The 27,998-nt window shown below is 43.2% G+C and overlaps 1 protein-coding gene across 3 annotated transcripts in view; it reads right to left on the bottom strand.

Annotated features, from left to right (window-relative positions):
- The window catches only part of DENND5B (DENN domain containing 5B), a 152,265-nt gene extending 127,838 nt beyond the window's left edge, over positions 1-24,427 (bottom strand). For 2 of the 3 annotated variants that reach the window (XM_084877837.1, XM_084877838.1), the window contains exon 1: positions 23,923-24,426. In XM_084877837.1, the coding sequence (XP_084733963.1) occupies positions 23,923-24,043 (121 nt within the window). In that variant the 5' untranslated portion in view covers positions 24,044-24,426. Of the gene's footprint in view, positions 1-23,922 lie in introns of all 3 variants that reach the window. The other variant, XM_084877839.1, reaches the window with a different exon arrangement.
- Positions 24,428-27,998: the final 3,571 nt, after the last annotated feature.

Here is a 27,998-nt window from a genome sequence, read left to right as displayed (position 1 = left end):
TCCAAGCATACCCAAATAAACAATTTCTGCTCCAAATACCTGTACTAGTTTGTCTCTAAGAAAAGAGGTTTACCTGAGATTTGATGCTCAGCTTTAAAATCAAGAACAAAACAACAACAAAAATCACCATTTTGAAATCTGATTAACCAACATCTAACTTCTGAGTGCCTGCCTCTGAAGTCCCCTAGTCTCCTCAGCCCCCCAGGCCAGCCCAAAGTGCAGGCAAGCCTCGGAGGGTGGCTGCCCAGCCACCCAGAGCAGCCCAAGGCTCAGGTAACCAGGGCTGGCCCAGGCTTGCACTGCCGGCAGTGGTGGCAGCAGAGTGTGAAGGGGCGTCGCCTTCCCTGATTGCCAGGTCATATTCTGCCCCTGAGGGCTCCTGGACTGTGAGAGGGGGACAGAAAGGGCTGAAGGACCCCTCTCCAGTGCATGAATTTTCATGCACTGAGCCTCTAGTTACAGGGGTCCTCAAACTTTTTAAAGTAGGGGCCAGATCACGGTCCCTCAGAGAGCTGGAGGGCCGGACTATATGAACTACTAATTCCTACTGTAACACCTCAGCTGCGCGCACTGCCCAAAAAACCTGGCGGGCCAGATCAGACTCCTCTGCGGGCCGCATGTGGCCCGCGGGCCGTAGTTTGAAGACCCCTGCTAGGTTATATTTATGGTTTCCTCTGTACCCCAGACACTACATATTCTCTCATTTATCAATCCTGCAACTTCACAAGTTAAATGCATCCCTCCTTCAGAGATGGTAAACTATGGCTTAGAAAGTTTATAAGGCAAAACTGAAAAGTGGTAGATTAATCTGAGGCACTTCTCTCCACCCCCCCCCCCCCAATATATTTCTTTATTGATTTCAGAAAGGGAGAGGTAGGGATAGAAACATCAATGATGCGAGAAAATCATTAATTGGCTGCCTCCTGCATGCCCCCTATTCCGAATCGAGCCTGCAACCCAGGCACGTGCCCTTGGTGAACTGAACCCGGGACACTTCAGTCTGCAGACCAATGCTCTATTCACTGAGCTAAACCCGCCAGGACAATCTGAGGCACTTTAGAAACTCCAGAACCCTGCTCTTAACTACTATGCTAAATGGTTTTGTTCAATTAATTTCAAGTCTAGAGGACAGAGAGAGATGCTTAGAAATAATGTTAATACACACAGCCAGCCCCATCTCCTTAGTACCTAAAAGTCTACCTGATAAATAAAAATGGTAAATTAAATACCCACAGGTAAAAAGTGCACACATTTTATATTACAGAATTACTCCTTAAAGGACAAATTTAATTTTAAATAAATAAATGGCTTGTTGTGTATGATCTAGATAATGATAGCAATTTTATAAGAAAAATAAAATTAATTAAAATAATAGACCAATGGACCAGAAACTGATCATATCTCACTGTCCATTCTGAGTTGCCACAATCTCTGACCTAGCAACTAATGGACCAATTCCCAGCTCCTTCCATTCTACTCTAAAAAAGTTGCTCTGTAGCCAAAACCGGTTTGGCTCAGTGGATAGAGCATCGGCTTGGGGACTGATAGGTCCCGGGTTCGATTCCGGTCAAGGGCAGGTACCTTGGTTACAGGCATATCCCCAGTGTGGGGTGTGCAAGAGGAAGCTGATCGATGACTCTCTCATCGATGTTTCTGACTCTCTCTCCCCCTTCCTCTCTGTACAAAATCAATAAAATATATTAAAAAAATAAATAAATAAAACCATAAACTTTTAATAAATAAATAAAAAATAAAAAAGTTGCTATGTACAATAATACCTTAATTTAATTACTTCAGTGACAAGACCTCTAATTCTGTCCAACTCATCTCTTCCTAATATATGGGAACAGTCAGGTGACTTGTAGTACAGCACAAAACTAGTGTGTTTCCCCAAAAATAAGACATCCTCCGAAAATAAGACCTACTTACAGGTTTCCTTCTGAGTGAAATATAAGGCATCCCCTCGAAAATAAGGCCCCCCCCAGGCTAAACATGAGAGATTTGGTCCACTGATTCTGAAAGAAATTGAGTCACAAGAAATTCACCAGGAAATTCAGGAATTGGATTGTTACGATGATGTTCCAGAAGATGATGACATGATTGTCATTGAATAAATGAGTAAATTCTTGATACTGTAGGATTCACAGTTTGTCTGGTTTGTGTTGACAACTACCGTATTACCGTACCGTATACAGGTAATAAATTTCCTTTATTTTCATTTAACAATAAATGTGTACCGTATTCTTCTTCACGGAAAAATAAGACAACCCCTGAAAATAAGACCTAGCGCATCTGTGGGAGCAAAAATTAATATAAGACACTGTCTTATTTTCGGGAAAACAAGGTAAATACCACTTTAAGTATTTACCTAGAAAGTGTGTGAGTGTGTGTGTGTGTGTGTGTGTGTGTGGTGTGTGGGGTTTTTTTTTTTATGTGTGTATGTTTTTTTTTAATAAATTTTGAATACTTATGTAGAAAAAGCTCCCTTCTGCCTCTAAGTAGAACTCCTTTCACACATTAGCCACACAAAGCTTCCTAAGACAGATGGGCAGCCTGCAAGGCCTTCAAATCCTTTGTTTAAAAGGTGGCAAAGACAGTCAGCCAGGTTTCTGGGAAGCACTGACCCCAATAAAGCCGTTATGTTTCTTCATCTTGTAAAACCAAAGCAGACAAAGGAGCCACAGCTAAAAGAAGAGGGACCAAAGGAAGATCTGACTCAAACATTAAAATCCATATCATAAAAATCTGTGACACAGACCAGCCCTCCTCTCCCAATACTACTGTGACAATGTAAGACTACAAAAATGGAGACTGACCCCACTCTGTTTCTAAAATCTTAGTCTATCATTCAGTTACGATAAGAAAAATCTCAGCAGTTGGTATGCAAACTGCCAACCTCCTTTAAAAAAAAAAAAAAAAAAAAAAAAAAGAGAGGGTTCTCTTCCCCAGTGAAACTGGGAGCTAATGAAATAAAATCAGATTTGAACACCGAAGACATTCCTAATAGTGCAAAGTTTCTTCTTAAATATAAAGTGGAGATAACTAGGTGAATCTCAAATTACTATTCAGTGAAAAAGCGCTCTCATGAGCTTCTACATAAATTTATCGCCAATTTTCAGAGCTCTTGGTTCTGAATGCTAAACAATAATCCTACTACCTATGATCTGAAGAAGTTAATTTTAAAATATAAAAGAATCACTTATGATCTTCCTTGATCTACATATTAAGTGATTTCAAGAAACATCTCAGAAATTAATGAGAAACTAGTGCCTTTTAGTTAATTTCATAGATAAGAAATTTTAAGTTTACTAATCTTATGCTCTCTAAATCAAAAATAAAATTTATTTAATGAAAATGGAGGGCACTGCTTAATGATCAGAGGAATTCGTAATCCAGAGATGTTTAAAATATTAGAGTTAATGAACTATAGTGGAATGGATTACTTCAGCCATTGCTTGTTCTCAAATCTTATACTGATTTGCCCCATCCCTTAGTTTGCAAGAGAATTTCTGAGTATGCACAAACTTTTCCTGGTCTTTTCTTTATTGATTACAACCACAGACACAAGGAAACAAAACAAGGACAACCCACTACAACTCCAGATTGGCTACCGGAAGATGAGAGTATGTGAGGATCTAATGGGAACAAGGCAGGGACTGTTGGAGCCCATGAATATTTCAGAAGAATAATGAAAAAGTGTGCCAGATGGGTTCGCGTGCAGCTGGCTAACAACTAAATTTCTGACCAAAGCCAAATGCTTCCTTACATAATTTATCAGGCATTTTTCAGTTCCTTCCACTACCACCCTTTTCATTCTTCTTTTATCCATTTTCCTCTTTTAAGGAGTTTTATTTTTTAAAAAAACTTTTTAAAAGAAAAGAACACCTGTGTGCCCTATACTGCTGAATCTGAAGCATGAATCCAGGTGTTATTACTGAAGCAGAAATGGACAAAGGAAGTGCTACAAATACCTAAGCACTCTTTTTAAGCAAAGTAGTTTAAAATAAACACTAATTGCCAAGGGTTAGCAACAGCACAAATACAAATCAACTCTGCTTATGAAGGCCTATCCTTCCCACAGCACACTGGTCTCTGCCTACCTCTCTGCACTCACCTGCCAACATCCGACCCGATGTTCCAGATACAAAAGCAGCTGAGTTCACCTATGTTCTCAAGTTCCTTCAGCAATGAAAATAATAATCATGTAACACTTTGGAGCACCTACTATGTGCAGGCACTGTGCTAGGCATTTGACCAGCAAATCCCAAGAGGAGTTAGGGTACTACCGTTATTAGGTAAAGAGCCTTTGAGTAACTTGCCCAAAGCAACCCAGCTTCAGAGCCTGCACTCACACTCTGTGCCTCTGCCTCTCTACAATCGATCTATGCTATTTATTCAAGTACAGATGGCATAAAAACCCTGCACACTGCCACAGTTTGGGTATATTCTATTTAAAATCATTGCTAAAGACTTTTAAGTCCTAAATCAGAGGTTTAAAAGCTTTAACACTGCACCCCCGCCGGGTGGCTCAGTTGGTTGGAACCCTGACCCATGCACCAAAAGGCCGCGGACTCAATCTAGTCAGGGCACCTAACTAGATTGCAAGCTCGATCCCCATACAGAAGGCAACCAATGTTTCTCTCTCATATCAATGTTTCTCTCTCCCTCTCTCTTTTTTTTCTCTCTCTCAAATTAATAAAAACGTATCCTTGGGTGAGGATTAAAAGAAAAGCTTTAACATTGCCAAAATCAGCATGGTGGCCAGCCTCCAAGATGGCTCTCAGCGATCCCTGCCTCCTGGTAGTCACAGCCTTGTGGGGTGCCTTCTCACGGTGTACCAGGGTTGGTCTACGTGACCAACAGCCTAAAGCAGAAATGATGGCATGCCACTTCTGAGATTAGGTTATTCGAGAAACATGGCTTCCCTCTACCACACCCTGTTCACTTGCTCTGAGGGAAGCCAGCAGCCATGTCATTGGGACATTCAGGTGACCGAAGGGGAGACGCAAGGGCTAAAGAACAGAGGCTGCTAACAAAGATACAAGTGAGTTTGGAAGTGGTTCTTCAGCCATGGAGGGCCGGATTCTGAGATGATTTCCACCTTATGAGAGAAAGACTGAGACAGAACTACTCAGCTAAGCTGCTCCTGGATTCCCGACTCTTCGGAAGCAGGCAGGATAATAAACGCTTATTTTGAGTGCTATGTTGTAAGATAATTTGTTCCAAAGGAAGAGCAAACTAATACAATCAAGCAGCCCTATTGACAAGCTTATTTATAACAATGGTGTTTAAAGAAAGAGCCTTCTGATTTCAGGAGTAGCTTTCTGAGGTAGCCCACAGCTTGGTGTGTCTTTGTGAGTTTCCACCATGGTGTACGTGGCCAGGACCAAAACGTACAGCCCATCAACCTCACCTCCAGATACCTGCAGAACAGATCTCGGATTCAGGTGTGCCTTTATGAGCAAGTAACTATGAGGATAGAGGGCTGTATCACTGGTCTTTTTGCTTGTTTGTTTTTTTAAAAGGAATGGAAATCCATTGACTTTTCTTTGTTTTGTTTTAATACATTTTTATTGATTTCAGAGAGGGAGAGAGAGATTGAAACATACATGATGAGAGAGAATCAATGATCAGCTGCCTCATGCATATCCTCTATTAGGGATTGAGCCCACAACCTGGCCACGTGCCCTTGATCGGAATCGAACCCAGGGCTCTTCTGGCCACAGGCTGGTGCTCTATCCCCTGAGCCAAATCCGCTAGGGCTATACCACTGGTTTTGATGAGTACATGAACCTCATATTAGATGATACAGCAGAGATGCAATGTAAAAAGAAGTCAAGAAAATAACTAGGTCAGATCATGCTAAAAGGAGATATTACTCTGGAGCACAGTATGTCCAACAAGAAACGACTAATAAATTGAGAAACTGCTGAGAAGCAATAGTTTGTGTTCTTTAGGTGACCTTTGTTGGAAGCATAGTTCTTAAACATTTATTCATATTGCTTTGATTTCCCTTATGCTATTATCAGATGATAATAAATGTGTGCGATTGTTTTTATTAAAGAAAAGAAAAAGCCTCCTAAGATTTCTAAATTTCCAAGTTGGAACAACATTCATGCTCTTAATAATTTACTTTCTCAAAATCTATGTTGGTATAACTTTAAAATTGTTAAAGTCATACATAAGGCCTTGGCCAGGGAGCTCAGTTGCTTAGAACGTCAAGCAGATACACCAAGGTTACAGGTTCGATCTCTGGTCAGGGCACATACAAGAATCAACCAATAGATGCAAAGATGGGTGGAACAACACATTGATGTTTCTCTCTCTCTCCCTCTTCCTCTCTCTTTCTGAAAATATTCAATAAAAATTTTTTGAAGAATTTTTTTAAAAGCACACATATGACTTACTTCTTGATTTAAACACTGCACGTGGTTAATAAGCCTAAGACATTTCATATTGTTTATTCAATTCAAAGTTAATGAAATGACACAAAATGTGGCATTTATTTCAAAAACAATTCTGTAGTGGTAGGTAAGAGAGAGGATGGAGTAAGGTGAATTGGCCTTGAGTTGATAATTAGTTGATGGCCACATGAGGGTTCATATACGATTCTCTCTTCTTTTATGTAAGTGTAAAATTCTCCATATAAAAAAGGTACTTGTCTTTTTAAAATTCGCTAAACAGACAAAACAAAACATACCCATTGGATAATTTCCTACTCTCCCATCAAAACTTCCACTTAGCATAGCAAGACTCCAATAAATCAAGGGGATATCACATCATTTATAAATGTGTATCTTACAAAAAAAAAAAAAAAGATTAAACCAAAACATGTGTTCTGTATTTCTTTAGATAATAAAGAATGTATGTTTTTTAAGTAAAACTCTTATTAATGCAACATGTACAGTTGGCCCTTGTGGATGATTTTCAACTATTACAAGAAAGGATTATATCTATTGAGTCTGGGGAAAGTGATTAGAAGTTTTCAACTACCTTTCTGTATCTTCTGAAAATGATACCACATGAATGTGTTGTCCACTTTAAAAATAATGAATAAAAGTAGCCTTCAGTACAAAAGGACACAACCCCAGGGTACTGTCTTTGCACATGAAAGGAGAGTTCCAGCAACACTTGAAATGTCACCCAAGTGCCCAAGGCTTAATCAAATCAACCGTGTTAACAAGGACGTAGCACATGTTTTCGGAGCAGCTACATCCGCACTACCGTGCATTGTCAGCCAGTCGATATACATGTGCCAGGTGGTAATGTGGACATTCCAGGTTGGGAGTGCCCAGAACCCAGGGCAAGTGCCAGCACACATTCAAACTGGTTAGACAGTTGTCTGCTGTACAAACTCCAAAACGTTAAAGAGCATATGGTTCACTGCCTCATAGCTGATGCGTTCCAAATACACCTCTAGAGCCTGCCACAAAAACTACTGTGCGTTTTAACTACAAATGGAGGCACCATAGGGGGGAAAAAAAAAAAAAAAAAAAGGTAATTTACTAATTAAGGTGCAACAAATTACCCTAACTCAAAAATAAATCTCAGCTTGTGTCCAGGGCAGTTTTTATATTTTTAATTATGGCATTTTTCTTAATTATGGTATTTTTATACTTTATGTTTAAAAACACAGATTTAAATTGATATGCACACACAAAATAAATTAACATGCATACATTCTTGGTTCCCTTAAAAAAGGAAGAGAGGGAGGGAAGGAAGGAGGGAGGGGAGGACAGAGAAAGGGAGGAAGGGAGAATAGAAGGGAGGGATTATATCTACAAATACAGGTAAGTGTGACATTATGGAAAAAATACAGAGCTGTGCATCTAAAGCCTTGAATTCAAGTTGTAGCTCCACTACTGCTTGTACACACATCCTCTGATGATCACTACTATCGTGACAAGATGTGGAGAAAATGGGTTTACTCCTCCTTGCTATAATGGAAAATAAAGTCATGCCAGCACCATCACTACCACAAATTCAAAATTAACCTAACCACCCATCCTCTGAAACTGATTCCCTCCTGTCCTTTTTCCTTGTATGAATGACACTACCACATCCCTGTTGCCGGGCTCGTGATCTCAGTCATTGTGTCTCCTCTCCCCTTTAATCTCACATGCAATAAAGTCATCAAGCTCATCCAATGTCCACCTTATCTCGTATAGCCATCCTCTCTTCTGTACTTCCACGGCCACTGTCCTAGTTCAGGCCCTTCCCCTCTAGTTTGTTTTACAGAACGATATCCTAATGGGTTTTCCCCACTTCTAGTCTCATTCCAATTTGATCCCATTCCACACCCCTCATCCAGAGGGATATTCCTAATGCACAGCTGTGAGCATGCCATCCGCAGTTCAAAACCTCCGAGGGCGCTTTTCTGTCTTTCGAGGGGCCCTCTTCACGGTGTAACCTTCCTGCGAGGTGCTTCCCAGCAGCCACTTCCTTCCCTGTCCCATTGGGAGGCAGTCCTGGAGCTGTCATCACAAACTGGTCTCTGAACAGTCGCTTCATCCCGTCTTCCCAGCCACACTAATGGCTGAAGGAGGGGCCCCAGGGAAGTGTGACCCTAAAGTGGCCTAATCATAACCATGACCCAGATTTGGGGAGTGGATAAGGGCAGAGTTGGAAGTGGATGAGGGCGTCATCGTGTGCAGATGTGACTCCTCAACTACTGCCCCACTGTGTTACCCATAGAAGTGGCCTGAAGAGGAAGCCAGCACTGGGACAGTGTTCTAAAAAATAATGTGTTGCAAGTACTGAAGACTTAATTTTTATCCCTCCAACACGTGCGGTGGACAACTCCATTTTATTTATCCATTCACTCTTTCAGTTAACAATTACAGAGGTCTTTCCAGATGTCATAAACTAAATCAGTGGCAAAGGCTTGGACAAAAAAAAAAAAAAAAATATCACTGTGTTTCTTGGGTTGTTGCCCAGCTCATTTAACCACAACACCGCAGTGAAATAAATAGTCATTCTGCCCAGCCGGCGGGGCTCAGAGGCTGAGCGTGCATCTATGAGCCAGGTGGTCATGTTTCGATTCCTGGTCAGGCCACATGCCCGGGGTTGTGGGCTCAATCCCCCTGTGTGGGGCAGCAGAAGGCAGGCTATCAATGATTCTCTCTCTCTCTCTCTCTCCTTCTCCCTTCCTCTCTGAAATCAATAACCATATTTTTTAAAATGGTCATTCTGGCTTCTAATGACCAGAAACCTTAATTTGTTTTTATTTATTTTTAAGATTTTTTAAAATTGATTTTTAGAGAGAGAGGAAAAGAAAGAGTGAGAAACATCGATGTAAGAGCGCAACTTCGGCTGCCTCCTGCACGCCCTTCCTGGAGATCGAGCCCCCAACCTCTCAGAGCACAGGATGACATCCTACCAACTGAGCCACATGGGCCAGGGCGGGCTTGTCTTTATTTTAAATTCCTCCCCTTTGGGATAATAGGTGGCTGTTTTCTTTAATGCAACCCTGCATTGTCCAGATTTTCAACTAAGCACACATTAGTTTAATTTAAAAACCACAATTTTTTTTAAAAAAAGCAGTTCTTGAATTTTATCTATCCTCACTCCTAGTGGAATATTCAGTAGCAGGAAAGTGCCATGTAAACCATATACAACAGACATTCTTCAGAAAGTCCCACTAAAAGGTCTGAAACAGAGCCAATGCTTAGTTTTCTAGCTAAACTTGAAGGCAGTATGCAAAAAAATAAAATAGAAATAAAAATAAGATACATAATCTCCAAACCCTCATCTTGACACTAATATTCCCCTTTCCAAAAAAATAAATAAATAATAAAACCATTTAAAAAAAAAAACTAAAAAAAAAAACCACTCATATATTGTAAATTACTAACAAGTAGCAAATTAGTTCATTTCGTATTGTCTGTCTCTGTTTCCCTTCCTACCCTATTTTAGGCATCTGATGGTGTCTAAAAAAAAATGTTTGTTATAAGATCAGCAGATTGAAGTGCTGATTCTCTTTGCAAACAGTATTCGGTTTGCTGCGACGGCATGACATCCTCTGAACCCAGATTTTAACTTGTCAGACCTGCAGAGACAACAATGGGGAATAGACAGGTCTCTCTGACCCCCCTTATCCTGGAAGCTCTCATTTTTGGCCTCTCTCTAAATAAGCAACATTACTTTATGGCGTTTTACTCCAAAGGAAAAAAATGTGTTTAGTCATACACACACCCACAAAACTTGGAAGCTCCTATTAGAAAATATATAGGTACTTATTAGGACAGTATTAATAAAAAAAAAAAAATTAGAGAAAAAAATGAACAAAAGTCATGCCCACCATAAATCTGAAGGCTCTCCTCAATTCTAAGAACAGCTTTTAAGGAAGCTGAAAGCTTTTGTGTGGCTGTGTAAGGAAACCTGGGCACACTGGAGAAAAACTCAAAGGGCCATAATCTCAACACAAAGCAGTGGGGTCAAAAGGCAGAGGTCAGGGAACAGAGTGCAAAATAGTTCCCACAGTTGAGAGGAGACTATATCTCATTATTTCAGAAGACGTTCAAAAACTATTCTGTTGTGTTTACTAAAATAATACAACCATGTACGCTCTCCTTTATGCCCCAAGGCAAATCTAAATTTTACCCCCAAAATGTCTTATTTTTAAGAGCAAGTATTTAAGAAGTTACTTTCTTTCCCCTACATTTGAAAAACAAAAACAAAAACACCGGAGAGAGAGCTCTCTCTCTCAGGCACACACACCAATGTTTCCGCCGTCCCTCGAAGACTGCCTTTTCAACAAAATAGACTGATCTATTCAACAGAGTTCAATGGGGCACAGGAACAAATACTGACTGTGCATCCATGTCAACACGCATCTCACATCAAGGCCTCTTCCCCGCAGTGATTCAACAAATTCTGTCCACTGCTTGGCCTTATGGCCACAGTCAACAAAGCTAAATTCTTGCTCCTGCTTCAAAATTTCATTCCAGGGAAGAGTGAACGCAATCTTGTTAAACTTTCAGTAGGCACAACATTTGTGCAGGGGGCTCTAATAGCTCCTCCAGTGGGCAATTATCTCTGCGAGGACTCCACGGTCTAGGACATTTCACATGGGTCTCTCTGTGCCATTTCTCCCAGTCTAACCATAAAACGCTGTTTTACCAAGTGGAAGAAGGGCGAGAGAGACGGACAGATCAGGAAAGGAGGATGTTGGAATAACAAGCATGGTTTTAAATGTCCGGTTTTCCACCACCTTCCACCTTCCTCGCATCCACCCCTGCACGCTCTCCCCACTAGCCTGTTCCACCCGGGACGAGAGGCTTACAAGTGGTTCACGACGAATGAGACCTGTCGGCCCTTCGCTACGAGGGATACACAAGATTTTACCTTCAAGCACACGCAGCTTTCAAGTGTTTATTTAAAATCAGACCGTAGCCAGGGCTGCCAGTGGAAAAAAATAAGCACTGCCAGACAGGAGTGAGAACAGCTAAACAAAATAACCTATTTTGGCATAATCACCTCAGTGGTACCAACGCGTGTGTTTTAATAACCTGTGGAAATCAGTCATTGTTCTCGCGAACAATGGCACAAAGCAAACGAAGTCAAGTACCACGCTCATTTCCCTGGAGCTGAGCCATAATATTTTGAAACCCAGACAAAAGTTTATTTATTAAAAAAAAAAAAAAAAAAAGAATACACTTGAGACAGTAGATGGGAAGCCTTTTTTTAAACAACCTGTTTATCTTTCTACCCCAGCCATTGAAATTTCCTTAAACTGAAGAGACATGAACCCAGAAAAATCAAGCAAAACACTGTGGTCTGGGGAAGCTTTAAACCCAGGGCCAGTCCTAAATTCCTTCTGCTCACACGCTTCTTATGACAGTCCCTGTCTCATTCTTACGGAATTCCAGTGGATATGCTGGGGCTGGTTCTTATGGCAGGGGGGACATTCAGTTCAAGATGCTCAGGCCCCTCAAAACAACTCGTGTCTCATCTGCCTGGACCTCCTTGCTATTTTAGTCCCAATCTACAGAAAACAAAAAAACAAGTGATATAAATTTAATGTATTGGAAGAATATTGTTGCTCTAGAGCAGAATGTCCCTGATTTCTCAAAAGGAAGGGAACCGAAGGAATATTAAAAACCAAAAATACGAAACCTGAAAAGCTATGAGAAATAATAAACCCCTCCCAGTTTCTGCTGGAGATGAAGGGATCTGGAGATTTAATGAAACATTAGAATTTCTTCACTATGAGGTTTCAATATCACTGGAAAATTTTGCCAAAATATTACTTCTACAGGTTTCCTTAGAAAAGAGACAACCAAAAGAGCAAATAGGAGGTGGTTTCATGAGGACTAAGGTGAAAGTAGGAGTGGGTCTTTGAAAAAGGAATTAGGAAAAAACATACAAAAGCCTGTTCTGAGCAAACTTGTGTCAAGCTGTACTGAGGAATGAAGACTATCTGAAGCTTCATCTTTGTGTCACTTCTACACTTGCGTTTCTTCAAACTATAATTTTCTGTGCTACTTAAACGACAGTAAAAGTGCGCTGTACTTGAAAAGAGGAAACCAGGCTGGGCAAGAAAACATGGTCTTCGAAGCAGAAACCTGGATTCTCCAGGCAATGGCAGGAGAAAATTACGCAAAACAAGTGGATTTACATCAGTAGGCCTCTGAGATCTAAAAACAGACTACTTAAAAATACCCTTGCCTTGCCCTAGGCCTAGCTGGTGTGGCTCAGTTGGGTTTAGCATAGCACTGTACAAGGAAATGTGGTGGGTTCAATTCCCAGTCAGAGCACATACCTAGGTTGTGGTATCAGTTCAGGTTAGGGGGTTCACAAGAGGCAACCCATTGATGTTTTTCTCTCACATCAATGTTTCTTGCTCATTCTCTCTCTCTCTCTACCCTCATCCCTTCCTCTCTCTAAAATCAGTAAACAGCCGAGACTGGCTTGGCTCAACGGATAGAGCGTCGGCTTGGGGACTGAAGGGTCCCGGGTTCGATTCCGGGCAAGGGCATGTACCTTGGTTGCGGGCATATCCCCAGTAGGGGGTGTGCAAGAGGCAGCTGATCGATGACTCTCTCATCGATGTTTCTAACTCTCTATCTCTCTCCCTTCCTCTCTGTACAAAATCAATAAAATATATATATTTAAAATCAGTAAACATATACAGGGGTGAGGATAAAAAAATAAATAAATAAATAAATAAATAAATAAATAAGAAAAATAAATAGTAACTTTAAAAAAGTAAAATCTACTTTTTAAAAAATCTTTAAACTGGGTTTCACAGTATAAAACCTAGAGGTCCACACTGTATCTAAGGATTCAGCGTGCTCATCCTCACAGCTCTAAAATTCTACCTCATATTTTTACTGCACTCTCTAGTTTACAAGCTCTTTCCAAAACATCACCACATTTTATAATTGAGAAACAGTATCTAGGAACAGTATAGGTAAGCGTTAGTGTTGAAAAACAACCCCCCTCCCCCACTATGTATGTCCTCAAATTATGAGCAATTTTTAAAAAACACATATAGGGTAGGGAAGCATATGGACTACTTTTGCGGTGATATTCCTAATAAAACATGAACATGTGAAAACTACTCACAGCTCATCAATAACAACAGCTTATCAGTAGCCTTAAGTGGAGGCAACTTCCCAAGATATTCCTCTAAAACCACAAATGCATCTCTGAGCGCTCTTTAACACAAACACTTCCTGAAATTCCATAAACACTACCCACCACTTATGTGCTCATCCCTTGGCACTAGTTTCTAAATAAATAAAACATGCAATTTGCTTTAAAAATATCAAAGCTTTACTGATACCCACATGCTTGCTTGCATAAAGCTGATAAAGAAAAAAAGGTTATTAACTTTATTTATCGCAGCTTATTTCAAGAGAGAAGGAACAGGCTCATAAATATTACAGACAGAATTTTAGTAGCTCACCACAAAGCTGTTATATACCTTTTTAAAAAGTTAATCATTCACCCACACTTTTGCTTTTTCATCAATCTCAAGCTTCTCATTTTTAGAGGTTAAAAAAAAACCCCACACATAAACATACTAACTTTTATTGTCAACAGCAAAAGGAAAAGTTATATTTTTGTCCATTTCAAATTATCTGATTCATTTAGCCCAGTGGTACGCTAACCGCGGCTCAAAAGCCACTCTATTGTCTAAGTTTGCTGACCACTGATTTAGCCGAACAATCTATTTGAGCCCTTTTATGGGCCAGGCAATATTTGGGTCTTGAGGGTGACACCATCTAATGCCCTTTTAGCCAGAGATTCCAAACATTTCAGAATGAGACTACCTTTTCCACATTATTTTTCAATGGGTGTACAATGTTAAACAAGAGAGACTAAGGTTCTGCCCTTTAGGATCCAACAATTCATTGGGGAAGACTGACATGAAAAAGCAAAAGTAAAGAAATGCATTTATAACATATTGTCAGGTACCAGTAAGTGCTATGAAGCAGGATGACTGGCAATTATGGGGATTCCCTGTCCAGTTTGGCTCAGTGAATAGAGCATTGGCCTGTGGACTCAAGGGTCCCATGTTCGATTCCGGTCAAGGACACGTACCTTGGTTGTGGGCACATACCCAGTGGGGAGTGTGCAGGAGGCAGCTGATTGATGTTTCGAACTTTCTATCCCTCTCCCTTCCTCTCTATAAAAAATCAATAAAATATGTATTTTTTAAAAAGAATGGGGCAGGCAGGGAAAGGAAGGAGATTATATAGGATGGTCTGGAAAGGTAACTCCGAGGAGGTAACATGCATGCAGAGACCTGAATAAGAAGACAAACTTGCAAAGATATAGGGCTGCACTGTCCAACAGTGTAGCCAGTAGCCTAGTTACATGTGGCTACTGAACACTTGAAATGTGGCTAGTCCAAACTGAGATATGCTGGATTTATAAGATTTAGTAAGAAAAAAAAATCAAGTATCTCATTAATAACTTTTATGTTGATTAAATGTCAATATAATATCCTAGATGCATAAATAAATCACTAATTTTTTTAATATTTTTTTTTTATTGATTTTTTACAGAGAGGAAGGAAGAGAGAGAGAGAGAGCTAGAAACGTAGATGAGAGAGAAACATCGACCAGCTGCCTCTTGCACACCACCCCCTACCGGGGATGTGCCCGCAACCAATGTACATGCCCTTGACCGGAATCGAACCCGGGATCTTTCAGTCCGCAGACTGACGCTCTACCACTGAGCCAAACCGGTTTCGGCATAAATCACTAAAATTAATACCATCTGTTTCTTTTTACCTTTCCAGATGTGGCTACCAAAAAATTTTAAATTGCAAATTCATCTCATATTTTACAGATGCTGGTCAAGGAAAAGAGGATTCCAGGGAGAAAAGATGATGAACAGGCCATGAGGCAGGAAGCAGCTCGATGTGTTTAAGGACTTATAAGAAATCCAACGTAGCTAGAAAGAATGATCCAATCAGAAAAGGTTTGCAATGGAAAAGTAGGCAGAGACCAGGTCATGAAGAGCTTTGCAAACCAGGGTGTTAGACTGAATATCTGTGCTTCCCTCCCTCCCCCACCCCTAATTCATCTGTTGAAACTTAATCACCAATGTGATGAATTCACAGAGGAGGGGCCTTTGGGGGGTGCTTAGGGTAGAGTCCCCGTGAATGGGATGTGTGCCCTTATAAAAGAAATCCCCGAGATCACCCTCACTCCTTCCACATAGAAAGGCCATCTATGAACCAGGAACAGGGCCCTTCCCAGACACCGTATCTGTGGGGACCTTGATCTTAAACTTCCCAGGCTCCAGAAGAGTCAGAAATAAATTTCTGTTGTTTGTAAGCCACCCAATCTATGGGTTGCAGGCAGCCTGAACAAACTAAGATACAGGGTAAAGTTTTGTTTGTTTGTTTTTTGTTTTTATTGTTTAAAGTATTACAAGTAATAGTACATATGTCTTTTTTCCCCCATTGACCTTCCCCCAGCCTCCCCTACCCCCCAGCACATGCCCTCACGCCCTCCCCCGTGTCTTTCGTCCATTGGTTGTGCTTATATGCATGCATACAAGTCCTTCAGTTGATCTCTTACCTTCCCCCGCCTCAACCCTCCCCAGCCTTCCCATTGTAATTTGACAGTCTGTTCGATGCTTCTCTGCCTCTGAATCTATCTTTTTGTTCATCAGGTTAAAATGTTCTTTATTATCCATAAATGAATGAGATCATGTGGTGTTTTTCTTTCACTGATTGGTTTATTTCACTTAGCATAATGCTCTCCAGTTCCATCCATGCTGCTGCAAATGGTAATAATTCCTTTTTTTTAATAGCAGCATAGTATTCCATTACATAGATGTATCAGTTTTCTGTGGTACATCTGCTGATGGGCATTTAGGCTGTTTCCAAATCTTGGCTATTGTAAACTGTGCTGCTATGAACAGGGGTGCACATATCCTTTCTAATTGGTCTGTTTTCTTGGGATATATTCCTAGAAGTGGGATTACTGGGTCTAAGGGGAGTCCCATTTTTAATTTTTTGAGGAAATGGCATACTGTTCTCCACAGTGGCTGCACCAGTCTGCATTCCCACCAGCAGTGGAGGAAGGTTCCTTTTTCTCTGCATCCTCGCCAGCACTTGTCGCTTGTTGATTTGTTGATGATAGCCATTCTGACAGGTGTAAGGTGGTACCTCATTGTTTTGATTTGCATCTCTCGGATGGTGAGTGACTTTGAGCATGTTTTCATATGTCTCTTGGCTTTCTGAATGTCCTCTTTCAGAAAGTATCTATTTAGGTCCCTTCCCCATTTTCTGATTGGATGGTTTATCTTCCTTTTGTTAAGTTGTATGAGTTCCCTGTAAATGTTGGAGATTAAACCCTTACCGGAGATAACATTGGCAAATATATTCTCCCATGCAGTGGGCTCTCTTATTATTTTGTGGATGGTTTCTTTTGCTGTACAGAAGCTTTTTATTTTGATACAGTCCCATTTGTTTATTTTCTCCTTAGTCTGTCTTGCCCTCGGATCTGTGTCTGTAAAGATACTACTACGACATATGACTGCAATTTTGCTGCCTATGGAATCTTGTAGGATTTTTATGGTTTCCCTTCTTACATTCAAGTCCTTTAGCCAATTTGAGTTTGTTTTTGTGTATGGTATAAGTTGGTGATCTGGTTTCATTTTTTTGTTGCATGTATCTGTACAAATTTCCCAGCACCATTTATTTATTTATTTTTTTAAATATATTTTATTGATATTTTACAGAGAGGAGGAAGGGAGAGAGATAGAGAGCTAGAAACGTCCATGAGAGAGAAACATCGACCAGCTGCCTCCTGCACACCCCCCACCGGGGATGTGCCCGCAACCAATGCACATGCCCTTGGCCGGAATCGAACCTGGGACCTTTCAGTCCGCAGACCGACGCTCTACCACTGAGCCAAACCGGTTTCGGCCCAGCACTATTTATTAAAGAGACTATTTTGACTCCACTGTATGCTCTTGCCTCCTTTGTCAAATATTGAGTATAATGGCTTAGGTGAATTTCTGGGTTCTCTATTCTGTTCCATTGGTCTATATGTCTGTTCTTGTGCCAGTACCAGGCAGTTTTGAGAACTGTGGCTTGGTAATATAGCTTGATGTCTGGAATTGTGATCCCTCCAAATTTGTTCTTTCTCAGGATAGCTGTGGCTATTTGGGGTCTTTTTTATTCCAGATGAATTTTTGGAGTTTGTTCTAGATCTTTGAAATATGTCATTGGTATTTTAATAGGTATTGCATTGAATCTAGAGATTGCTTTGTACGGACATTTTAATGATGCTGATTCTACCAATCCATGAACATGATATGTTCTTCCATTTGTTTATGTCTTCCTTTATCTCTCTTTTCAATATCCTGTAGTTTTCAGAGTACAGGTCTTTTAGATCCTTAGTTAAGTTTATTCCTAGGTATCTTAATTTTTTTTGGTGCAATGATAAATGGGATTTTTTTTTTTCATTTCTCTTTCTGTGAGCAACCCAGGCATGTGCCCTGATGCAGAATCAAACCAGCTACCTTTTAGTGCCTGGGATGATGCTCAACCAACTGAGCGTGCACACCAGCCAGGGCCATTAGTGTTAGTCGTAAAAAGAGACAAGTGAGGCCAGGTCATAGTCTCCCTCTTAACTATCTATCCTGTATAGAGAAGTTGAAAGATAACCTCATTTGATTATAAGGTTATCCAATGTATATTCTTACAGACGCAGCAACTGTATCCGTTATGGGCATGACGGATCACATCAGACAGTTTGCAGTCCAGGTCTCTCATTTATTATATGAACCTGGGTGAAAACTTAAACTCCCTAGCCTCCGTTTCCTCATCTGTTAAACAAATAAAATAGTGCCACCTCCTATGGGTGTTTTCAAGATTAAATGAGGTAATAACTACCAAGCATTTAGCTCTGTGCTTGGCATGTAGAAAATACTGAATGTTAGTTTATTATTGCTATTTCACTGCAGATTCTTACAGAATGATGACTCACCAATATACCCCACAAACCGGCACACCATAAGCATTTTACACTGAATAATTAATCCAAAGTGCAATGGCTAGTTATACCTTTACTGAAAACAATAGGTCATTATCAATAAAAAAAAGTTAAGGATCTCGACATATGGCACTTGTTTCCTAAAGTACCTTATGAACTGTCTCTAGCCTCCAGTAAATTATAAAAGAGGAAAATGTTTTCCTCTGAATGGATCTTCATGGAAATTATGACTACCAATGCAGAGTATTCTAGACATTTATTTTTATTACTCCAAGAGTGGCTGTGACCAGCAGTGGAAATACAGTCTGCCATCACACCTTAGCAGCAAGTATTACTTGCACTCTTATGGCTTCCTCTCTCTCTCTCCCCATCCTCTTTCTTACCCTTCCTCTATTTTCTCCTCCTCCAAAAACACTGGTCCCCTCCCTCTCCTTCTCCTCCCTATCATCTCATCTTCTCTAGTCTGTTCTGTATCAACAAATGGAGCAGAAGCCTGAGCCCTGGAGTTACCACAGGGGAGTTTGGCTGTACTCACTTTGGTCCAACCTATAATAATAAAAACGTAATATGCTAATTAGACCAGACGTCAGACTGAACGTCCTTGGGCTGTGAGGGAAGCCTGGGTCCCAGGTGCCAGAGGAAAACCAGTGCCGGCTGCTGGGAGAAGGAAGGCCTACTCTTGCAAGAATTATGCATTGGGCCTCTAGTTTCACCATAAAGAGCTTAATTCCCAGTGGATTTAAAAAATCAAGCAATCACTAGACCACAGCAACTAGACTTGAATTTTCTTTGGTCTCATTAGAATAGAGGGTGATCCTTGCATTACTCCTCCAAACCCAATTACTAGGCCAGGCCCTCCAACCTCCCAAACATAATCGATTTGGGCCCAAAGATGTCAACAAAGCTAACAACTGAGGCATTATCTATGGTGTTCAGATCAGGGCCGCTCCTACCCAATCCCTGGCCATCATTTTTTAAAAACAATCACGACTATGACATTCAGTCTGGAATAAGGAAGGGTAAGCCTGAAATTCTCGCTGAACTCCAAACTCATCGTTTTTTCTGAGCCGATATAAAATAACTGTGGAGCAGAGTGTAGTAGAACAAGCGGGCTCCACTCTGGTGTCGGCTGCTGGTCACGTGATCTCAGAGAAGGCCCTTAACTTCTCAGCCTGGATTTCTTCAGTGCATAACGATACTCCATCAGTCTCAACTACATTTTGTATCTGAATTTAGACCATGGTCTCTACGGTCTCTAAGCTCTTCTGGAAAACACACCCACGATCACCAAAGCTAAAAATAAATAGAGAGAGGCACCAAGGAAGAGAGCTAAACAAAGGCCTGTGGCAGGAATCCCACCCACCAGACTTCAATATCCGCAGGACTGAATCCAGGCTGCCATGGGAATGCTTTAAGAGTATTTTTGTCACCACACCATTTGTTGGCTCATACGTAAGAGTTATATATTCATTCACTTATTAAACACTGTGTACTGTGTAGAAGGCACTATGAAAGTGAGAGGCAAAGACCCTTTCCTCTTGAAGACGTGCATAGTTATGTTACCTAAACAGAAGTCTAAGTATGTCCATTTTTCCACTGCCTAAAAGACTTGTTGCTGTAAATCAAGCCACATAAATTCCCATAGTTAGATCTTAGAGGAAATAAGCCATAAAAGAAAATTTCACAATGACATCTGCCTTCCTACGCATCAACCAATTCCAACAACGTACTCCTATGTACCCTTTCTTCTGTAGGCAGTAAAGAATCAGTGTGAGCCCTGGAAAGTGTTGCCAAGTGGTTAGAGTGTGGGCCCCGTGCGCGGAAGGGTCATGAGTTCAATTCCCAGTCATGGGCACATAACCGGGTTGCAGATTATCTCCTAGGAAAATTTCTAGGTCCTCCATTAGATAATATTTTGATTTACATATTCAAATTCTTTTCAGCTGTTTTTAAAGACCTATTTGAGGTTAAAGAAATCTTTACCATTGTTTGTAAAGCCGGGCTTTATTGGGAGGAATGTCTATTTTAAAGTCCTGATAACTTTATTAGTCTTGGTCTATCTTAATAGGTCTTAGTCTATTTTATTTTTATTATTATTTCATCATACGGTTTGTGTCCTGAATTTCTTTTTAAATATTTTTATTGATTTTTTTTTAGAGAGAGGGAGAGAGAGAAACATCAGCTGCCTCCTGAAAGCCTACTACCAGGGCTCAAGCCTGAAACCCAGGCATGTACTGTGACCTGGAATCAAATCCGAAACCTCTCTGTGCCTGCAAGGGTGACCAACCAACTGAGCTGCATCGCCCAGGGCTGTCCTTAATTTGATTTCAGTGTCCCACCACCTGAGGAGTATAAATTCTAGCAACATGCATACATTACGAAAAAGTTCATAAAGCAAATGGTAAAATGTATGTTTAAAAGTATAATAGTTAATTAAGACCTTCTACAGGCAGAGTAACAACTTGCTAAGAAAGAGTATGATAAAAACAGATCATGCCAAGACCGGTTTGGCTCAATGGATAGAGCGTCGGCTTGGGGACTGAAGGGTCCCGGGTTCGATTCCGGTCAAGGGCATGTACCTTGGTTGCGGGCATATCCCCAGTAGGGGGTGTGCAAGAGGCAGCTGATCGATGACTCTCTCTCATCGATGTTTCTATCTCTCTATCTCTCTCCCTTCCTATCTGTACAAAATCAATAAAATATATTTAAAAAAAACAACAAAAAAAAAACAGATCAGTTCCAAAAAAGTAAAACAGAAACTTAACTGTCATTAACTTTGAAATTAAAGCAGCAAAACAGAAACAACCTCCTGGCTAATTTGCCTAACTCACTGGCCCTGTTTCCCCATCCCCTGATGCAGCTCTGTGGAAACAGTCAAGATTGTTAACTGGAAGCATGATACTACATTCTCCTGCTTTCCTCTCATCTCACTGGGCACACTTCTTACTCTCCTCAGTAATGTCCCCTCCTCATCCTCCCCGCCCGCCGCTAAATGCTGGCTTGTCTCCGGGACTCAATCCTTGAGCCTCTTTTCTAACATCACTTCCTGGGTGATGTTACCCAACATCATGGCTTTATATCTAAATATACATTTAGACCCCTGAAAGATGCCTTTGCCTGCTTGATTAACTCCATTCCAAGGTGCTGTTTCCTCTGCCTGCAATGCTGTTCCCCAAGAAAATCCCTGTGGCTTATTTCCTTGAACCCTTCAGGGTTCTTGTCAAATGCCAACTTACCATAAGGCCTTCTCTACCACCTTATTTAAAATTGCAACCCCACCACCCCACCATTCTGCTGGCACTAGCCTAGTCTTGTGTCTCGGCTTTATTTTTCCCCATAGCAAGCATTAACATCTGGTAAACTATACATTTTCATTGTTTTTTACACTAGAATGTAAGCACTATAATGGCAAGGACTTTTGACTGCTTTGTTCACAGCTGTCCCTCATACCTAGGACATACCTAGGGAAAAAAGAAATCTACACCTGAAGGCTTTCAAAATCCTTTCAACTATTTGTTGATACTGCAATGTTATCAGGCAAAATTGTTACTTCAAAACACCAACTATTATAAGGAACAGAAATCTCAATCACCCACACTTATGCATAGTGTTGCAAAAGGAAAAGCCAGCTTGTGTTTGAAAATTAATTAAAATTATTTTTTTACTATTTAATTTGGTTGACGTCTTAGCACTATGTCTAAAGAGTCCCAAGACACACCTACAGGTGTTGTTTTAGCTTTACTAGGCAATTTACTATTTCTTGAGATAGAGGAAGAAAAAAAATTATAGGCTTTTTCCTTTTATCAGTCACCACTGACTGAAGGCCTCCAAGTGACCTTGTGCCACAAACGTTTAGTATGTTTAGGGCAGAAGGAATTCTAGGAAACAAAATAATCCTTTCACCAATCCCAGAAGAGGAATCTCTCCAAATACCTCTGCAGACGTTTTTTTCTAACTGTGTATGCCTGAACAAAGACATTTTTAGTGTATACCTGAAATCTTGATTGTTAAGAAACAACATGATTACCTAATTATACATACAGAAAAACGGGTACTCACCCAATTTTTCAAAAAAAATTTTTTAACTAAGACTAGACTTAGGAGGTTCTGTTGAAAACGTTTTGTTGTGAAAATGAGTTAAAAAGATGCTCACTTAGCAAAGACGTGGGTTGATGGGTACTGTATCTTAAGGCTGAACAGTTTTGTTTACTATTGTTTATTATTCAGTGCATTATTCCTGGCTCCCACCCACCCAAAAAATAGAAGCGCGCGCACGCACACACACATGCACACACACACACACACACACACGCAACACATTGGAATGCTACATCCAAAGGAAGCTAGCTGTTCGGAAAGGCTATGACCTAAGCGTTTAACACTGACAGATAAAGTTCAGGCGGTAGATGTCACTTGTCTCATCCATTTAAAGGGAAAAAAATCAAGCTTCAGATCCAAGAAAGCAAGCAGAAAAAGAAAGAGGCGTGAAAAATGAAGTCAGTCGCTTCTCCCCGGGGGCCTCCTCCCGACACTGCGCAAGAATTACCCCCACCCCCTCCGCACCCACCCACCACCACCCTCCACCCATCCATCCATCCATCCATCCACCCATCCATCCATCTTTCAGGGCGCCTTTCCCAGCGTCAGCTCCCCAGCTCAGCCCCGCACTGCGCCATCCAAGGAGCCCAGAGGCGGCCCCAGAGCCGGTCCAGGAGAACCCCGGCAGCAGCACCCGGTGCGCCCGGCCCCGGCCCCGGGGGGAGACAGACATCCAACTCCTGGAACTCGGGAGCAGCAGACGCAGGGTCCACCGAGCGTCGTGCCGGCCCCGCGCGTCCAAAGGTCCTTCCTTCCTCTCGCCAGCCCCGCGAGCACCGCCAGGCCGACCGGATTCCAGGAGGCGGCTGCCCGTCATCGCGGAACCGGGAACGGTCTGGGACGAAGTCCAGTCCGCCTCCCGCCGGCGCGCGCCCCGCAGCCCCGCCGTCTCCCGCGCCCCCTCCCCGGGGGGCCGTCACGTGCCGGGGCTCAAACTTCGCGGCCCGGGCCCCGGGGGCGGGCGGGCGGGAGGGAGGGGGACCCGCGGGGTCGCCGCGAGGCCGGGGAGCTACCGCACCCGGTGACTCACCCGCCGCCTGCGCCGGCAGCTGCGGGCGGGGGGACCGGCGCGCGGGTGCGGGAGCCGGTGTGAGCCGTGTCCTCCGGGCCACCTCCGCCCCGGCCCCCGCTCCCGTTATTCCTCATCCCCGCGCCCCGGAGACAAGCCCGCGGGCTCCGGAACGCACCCTGCCCGCGAAATAAATTACCGAGTCTGTAAAAATCGCCGCTCGAGCGCCCGTCCGGCCGGGGCGCGGGAGCTGCCGGCTTCTGACTTTGTGTGGAGCCCGCACCCCGCCTCCCGCCTCCCGCGCGCGAGGTCTCCCGCGGCGCCGCCGCCGCCACAGCCCGGCCTTACCCGCCAGCTCGTCGGGCTCCAGCCCGCTGTCCGCGTCGATGCCGCACAGCACGAAGTAGTGCGCGAAGCGGCAGGCGGCCGGGGAGGAGCCCGGGCCGGGCGCCGCGCCGCTGCCGCTCATCCCGGCCCCGCTGCGCCCGCCGCCGCCGCCGCCGCCGCTCGGGAGGCTCCTCGCCGCCGCTGCCGCCGCTCCGGCTGCGGGCTCCGCGCCTGTCCTAGGGCGATCCCGGCGCGCCCATGCCCGCGCCGCCGCCGCCGCCGCTCGTCCCCGCAGCGCCTCGCTCCTCTCGGGGCTCCGGAGAAGCGCCCGGTCCGTCCCGATGTGGATGCCGGTCCGGCGGGGGAGGGGCGCGCAGGGGGAGTGTCCGCGGGAGAGGCTCGCTCCGCCGCAGCCGCGCTGGCCAGCCGGGAGCCGGGCGTCTGGCGCCCGCAGGTCGGTCAGCTGAGCCCCGCGCCCGCGGTGGGAGCGCGAGGAGGGCGGGCGGGCGGGCGCCGGGGCCGGCGCGTGGGGCTGGCGGAGGAGACGCCGGGCAGGGCGCGCGCGCGCGAGGGGCACGCGTTCGGGCCGTGCGCGCACGCGCCCCGCGGGCTCCGGGAAGGCGCAGGGCGCGGGCGGGGTGCGTGCTGCCAGCCGGGCGCGCTCCGCGGGGGGCGACCGCGCGCGCACACACACTAGCGCCTCCTGTCCTCCGCCAACCAGCAGCGTAGGTTAGTTAGCCCAAGCGCGGTATTCTGCCTTCTGAAGGGATGCCAGACTCATTTTTTTAAAACGCAGCTTTGGGCAAGGTTAAGAGCCACTTTGAGATCATGGCCCCACCATGGTTTGGACCATCCCCATCGTTTAAACTGTGACCTGGGCCAAAGCCGGTTTGGCTCAGTGAATAGAGCGTCGGCCTGCGGACTGAAGGGTCCCAGGTTCGATTCCTGTCAAGGGTATGTTCCTTGGTTGCAGGAGGCAGCTGGTCGATGTTTCTCTCTCATTGATGTTTCTAACTCTCTATTCCCTCTCCCTTCTTCTCTGTAAAAAAATCAATAAAAATTAAAAAAAAAAAAATGAACTGTGGCATGGGCACATGCCTATCTCGTGTTCAGAGCCTCGTCCTGGATCCCCCTCACCCTCCTTCGCAAGCCATCCTTCCTCGATAAATTGGGGGAGCTCTGTGGGAGGATTGGAGGGGAGGAGGAGGGGGGCGGACGACTCAACAGCCACAAAGCATAGAGACTTCTAAAAGAACAGGTATTGCCAAAACCGGTTTGGCTCAGTGGTAGAGCTTCAGTCTGCAGACTCAAAGGTCCCAGGTTTGATTCCGGTCAAGGGTATGTACCTTGGTTGCAGGCACATCCCTGGTAGGGGGTGTGCAAGAGGCAGCTGGTGTTTCTCTCTCATCGACGTTTCTAGCTCTTTATCCCTCTCTCCTCCTCTCTGTAAAAAAATAAAATATATATTTTTTTAATAAAAATAAATGAAAGAACGGCTATTGCCAACTTCTCCTCCCCGCCCCACCAATTCCCTAGCCTAGCCTGACATTTTCCAGGTCAGTGGAAAAGGGCCCAGGCGCTCCAGTTTCCCTGCTCTGCTCGCGCTTCATATTATCGGCTCTCACTTCAGGTACAAATCGGAGACTGATAAGGCAGCAGGAATTCGACCCTGAACTCCGCTCCTCACGCGGCCATGGCTTTCTATTTTGCTCTTTCCTCTGACTATCCATTCTTCAGAAGGAGCTCGCCAACCAGTTCTTCACTCCTTTAAAAGGCGAAAAACCGAGTGGATATCATCTCCACATTGTCATCTCTTCTTTCGGGATTTGGCTGTAAGGTTGGGTGGGGTGGAGTGTGTGGGGGGGGTGTATCATGAACACACAAGCAAACCTTCCAGGAAGTGGACTGACAGAATGAGCCTCAATTATTTGACCGAATAATGTTCTTCTTGAAAGATACCATTATTTATTGTAGCTTCTATCCTCTTTTCTCTCTCTTCAATTTGAAATAGAAAAAAAAAAAATCAAGAAATCAGGGTGAGCCAGCCTGGATAATTGACCTTTATCTTCTATTGCACTCTGCCCTTTCCCTTCAAAACACCTGTAATGACTTTTCCTGTGTGTCTTCTTGGCTGGATTGCAAGAGTCACAGAGCAGAAGCCATGCTTTCTGCTTCCTCGTGTTTCTAATAGCGAGCAGAACCCTGGTCCCACATAGCCCATCAACTTATATTTATTGAATGAACTAGGGGCCTGGTGCACAAAATTCATGCACAGGGCGGAGGGTCCCTCAACCCGGCCTGCACCTTCTCATAATCTGTGGCCCTTTGGGGGATGTCCAACTGCTGGTTTAGGCCTGATCCTGAGGGATCCCTGTGGGATCACACCTAAACCAGCAGTCAGACATCCCTCTCCCAATCCAGGACCACTGGCTCCTAACCACTCACCTGCCTGCCTGATTGCCCTAACCACTCTGCCTGCCTGCCTGATTGCCCCTAACCACCTCTGCCTGTCTGCCTGATTACCCCTAACCACTTTGCCTGCCTGTCTGATTGCCCCTAACCGCCTCTGCCTTGGCCTCTGCTTCTGCAGTTTCGTCCAGAAGGACATCCAGAAGGTCGTTCGGCTGTCTGGTCTAATTAGCATATTATGCTTTTATTATTATAGATGACAGAAGGGTGGTTATCTAGGTAGTAACAGGCTATAGAAAAATACACAAACTTTAATATCTATAACATATTTATGAATGCATGCTAATTTGTTATACGATTATTGTTTTCCTCATATAGAGGGCACTAACATGTGTAAAGCAAAGGGGAGGGAGTGCCCTGGTCAGGTAACTCAGTTGGTTAGAGCATTGTCCAGATACACCAAGGGTGCAGGTTTGATCCCTGGTCAGGGCACATAAAAGAATCAACCAATGAATGAATAACTAAATGGAACAACAAAACAATGCTTCTCTCTTCCTTCCTCTCTCTCTAAAATAAAAAAATAAAATAAAAGGAAGGGGAGCCCTAGCTGGTTTGCTTAGTGGTTAGAGCATCAGCCCATGGACTGAAGGGTATCAGCCCATGGACATGAATTTCCGTCAATGGCATGTTCCTCGGTTGCAGACCCAATCCCCAGCCTTGGCTTGAGGCTCGTATAGGAGGCAACCAATTGATGTGTCTCTCTCACATCAATATTTCTTTCTGTGGGTCTCTCCCTGTTCTTTCTACTCTCTATAAAAAAAAAAAAAAAAAGGAAAAAATATTCTGGGGTGAGGATTAACACAAAAAAAGGCATTGAAGAAGAAGAAGAGGGTGACGGAGGTATATGTGTCTCTCCTATTTTTGTTATAGCTTCTTACAGAATGTTTGTTAAATTCTAGACTATTCAAACAAAGAACAACAAAAGATGAATTTACTGTTTGCACTAGCCAAGAGATCTGTTACTTTTTGTTCATTTGAAAAGTAACCAATTTATGAGCGTGAAAGCCCTACATTAATGTGTCTAAGATGATGAACTAGAAGGAAGCCCAAACAAACAGAATGTATTGAAATATGACCTATAAATCTCATTAAAATAGACAAAAATCCTTCATAAAGATTTCAAGAAGATAGTGACACATTGCAGGATTTCAGACTAATTTGAAAATATCTGTGTACGTTTCTAATTATCACTTCAAAATAACACTGTGTAGGTATAATCTGCGATGAACAGTTGAAAGGATAATCAAGAATTAACTACGTATCGTTGCACACATGTTTTCCTCCAAAATGATGACAGAGATAAATTAGTGTAGTGAACAAACACAAATGACTTGAAATAAATCTTCCAAAACATTTACATTGTATTGCGGAGGAGAGAGATCATATCCTGTTCCCACATTAAGACAACTCTTGTCAACCCCAGTCTTCAGCTCCACCATGCCATCCACACATGCACACACACAGGAGAAAAGGGGTTGCTAAAGCAACTCTAAAGCCATTCATGGGACCACACTTTCCTTGTAGTCAGTCACCTTAAGCCGCCAGATTAGCAGTGCTATCAATTTCTACTCTTCTGTTTCCCGTAGGCAGCGGCTGCTGGCAGAGCTCAGCTAGTCCAAGTGCAAGTC

Source organism: Pipistrellus hanaki (assembly GCF_964339955.1).
Source record: "Pipistrellus hanaki genome assembly, chromosome: 3".
Classification (NCBI taxonomy): domain Eukaryota; kingdom Metazoa; phylum Chordata; class Mammalia; order Chiroptera; family Vespertilionidae; genus Pipistrellus; species Pipistrellus hanaki.
Note: the sequence above shows the minus strand (reverse complement) of the source record. Positions and strands in the feature narration are given on the sequence as shown.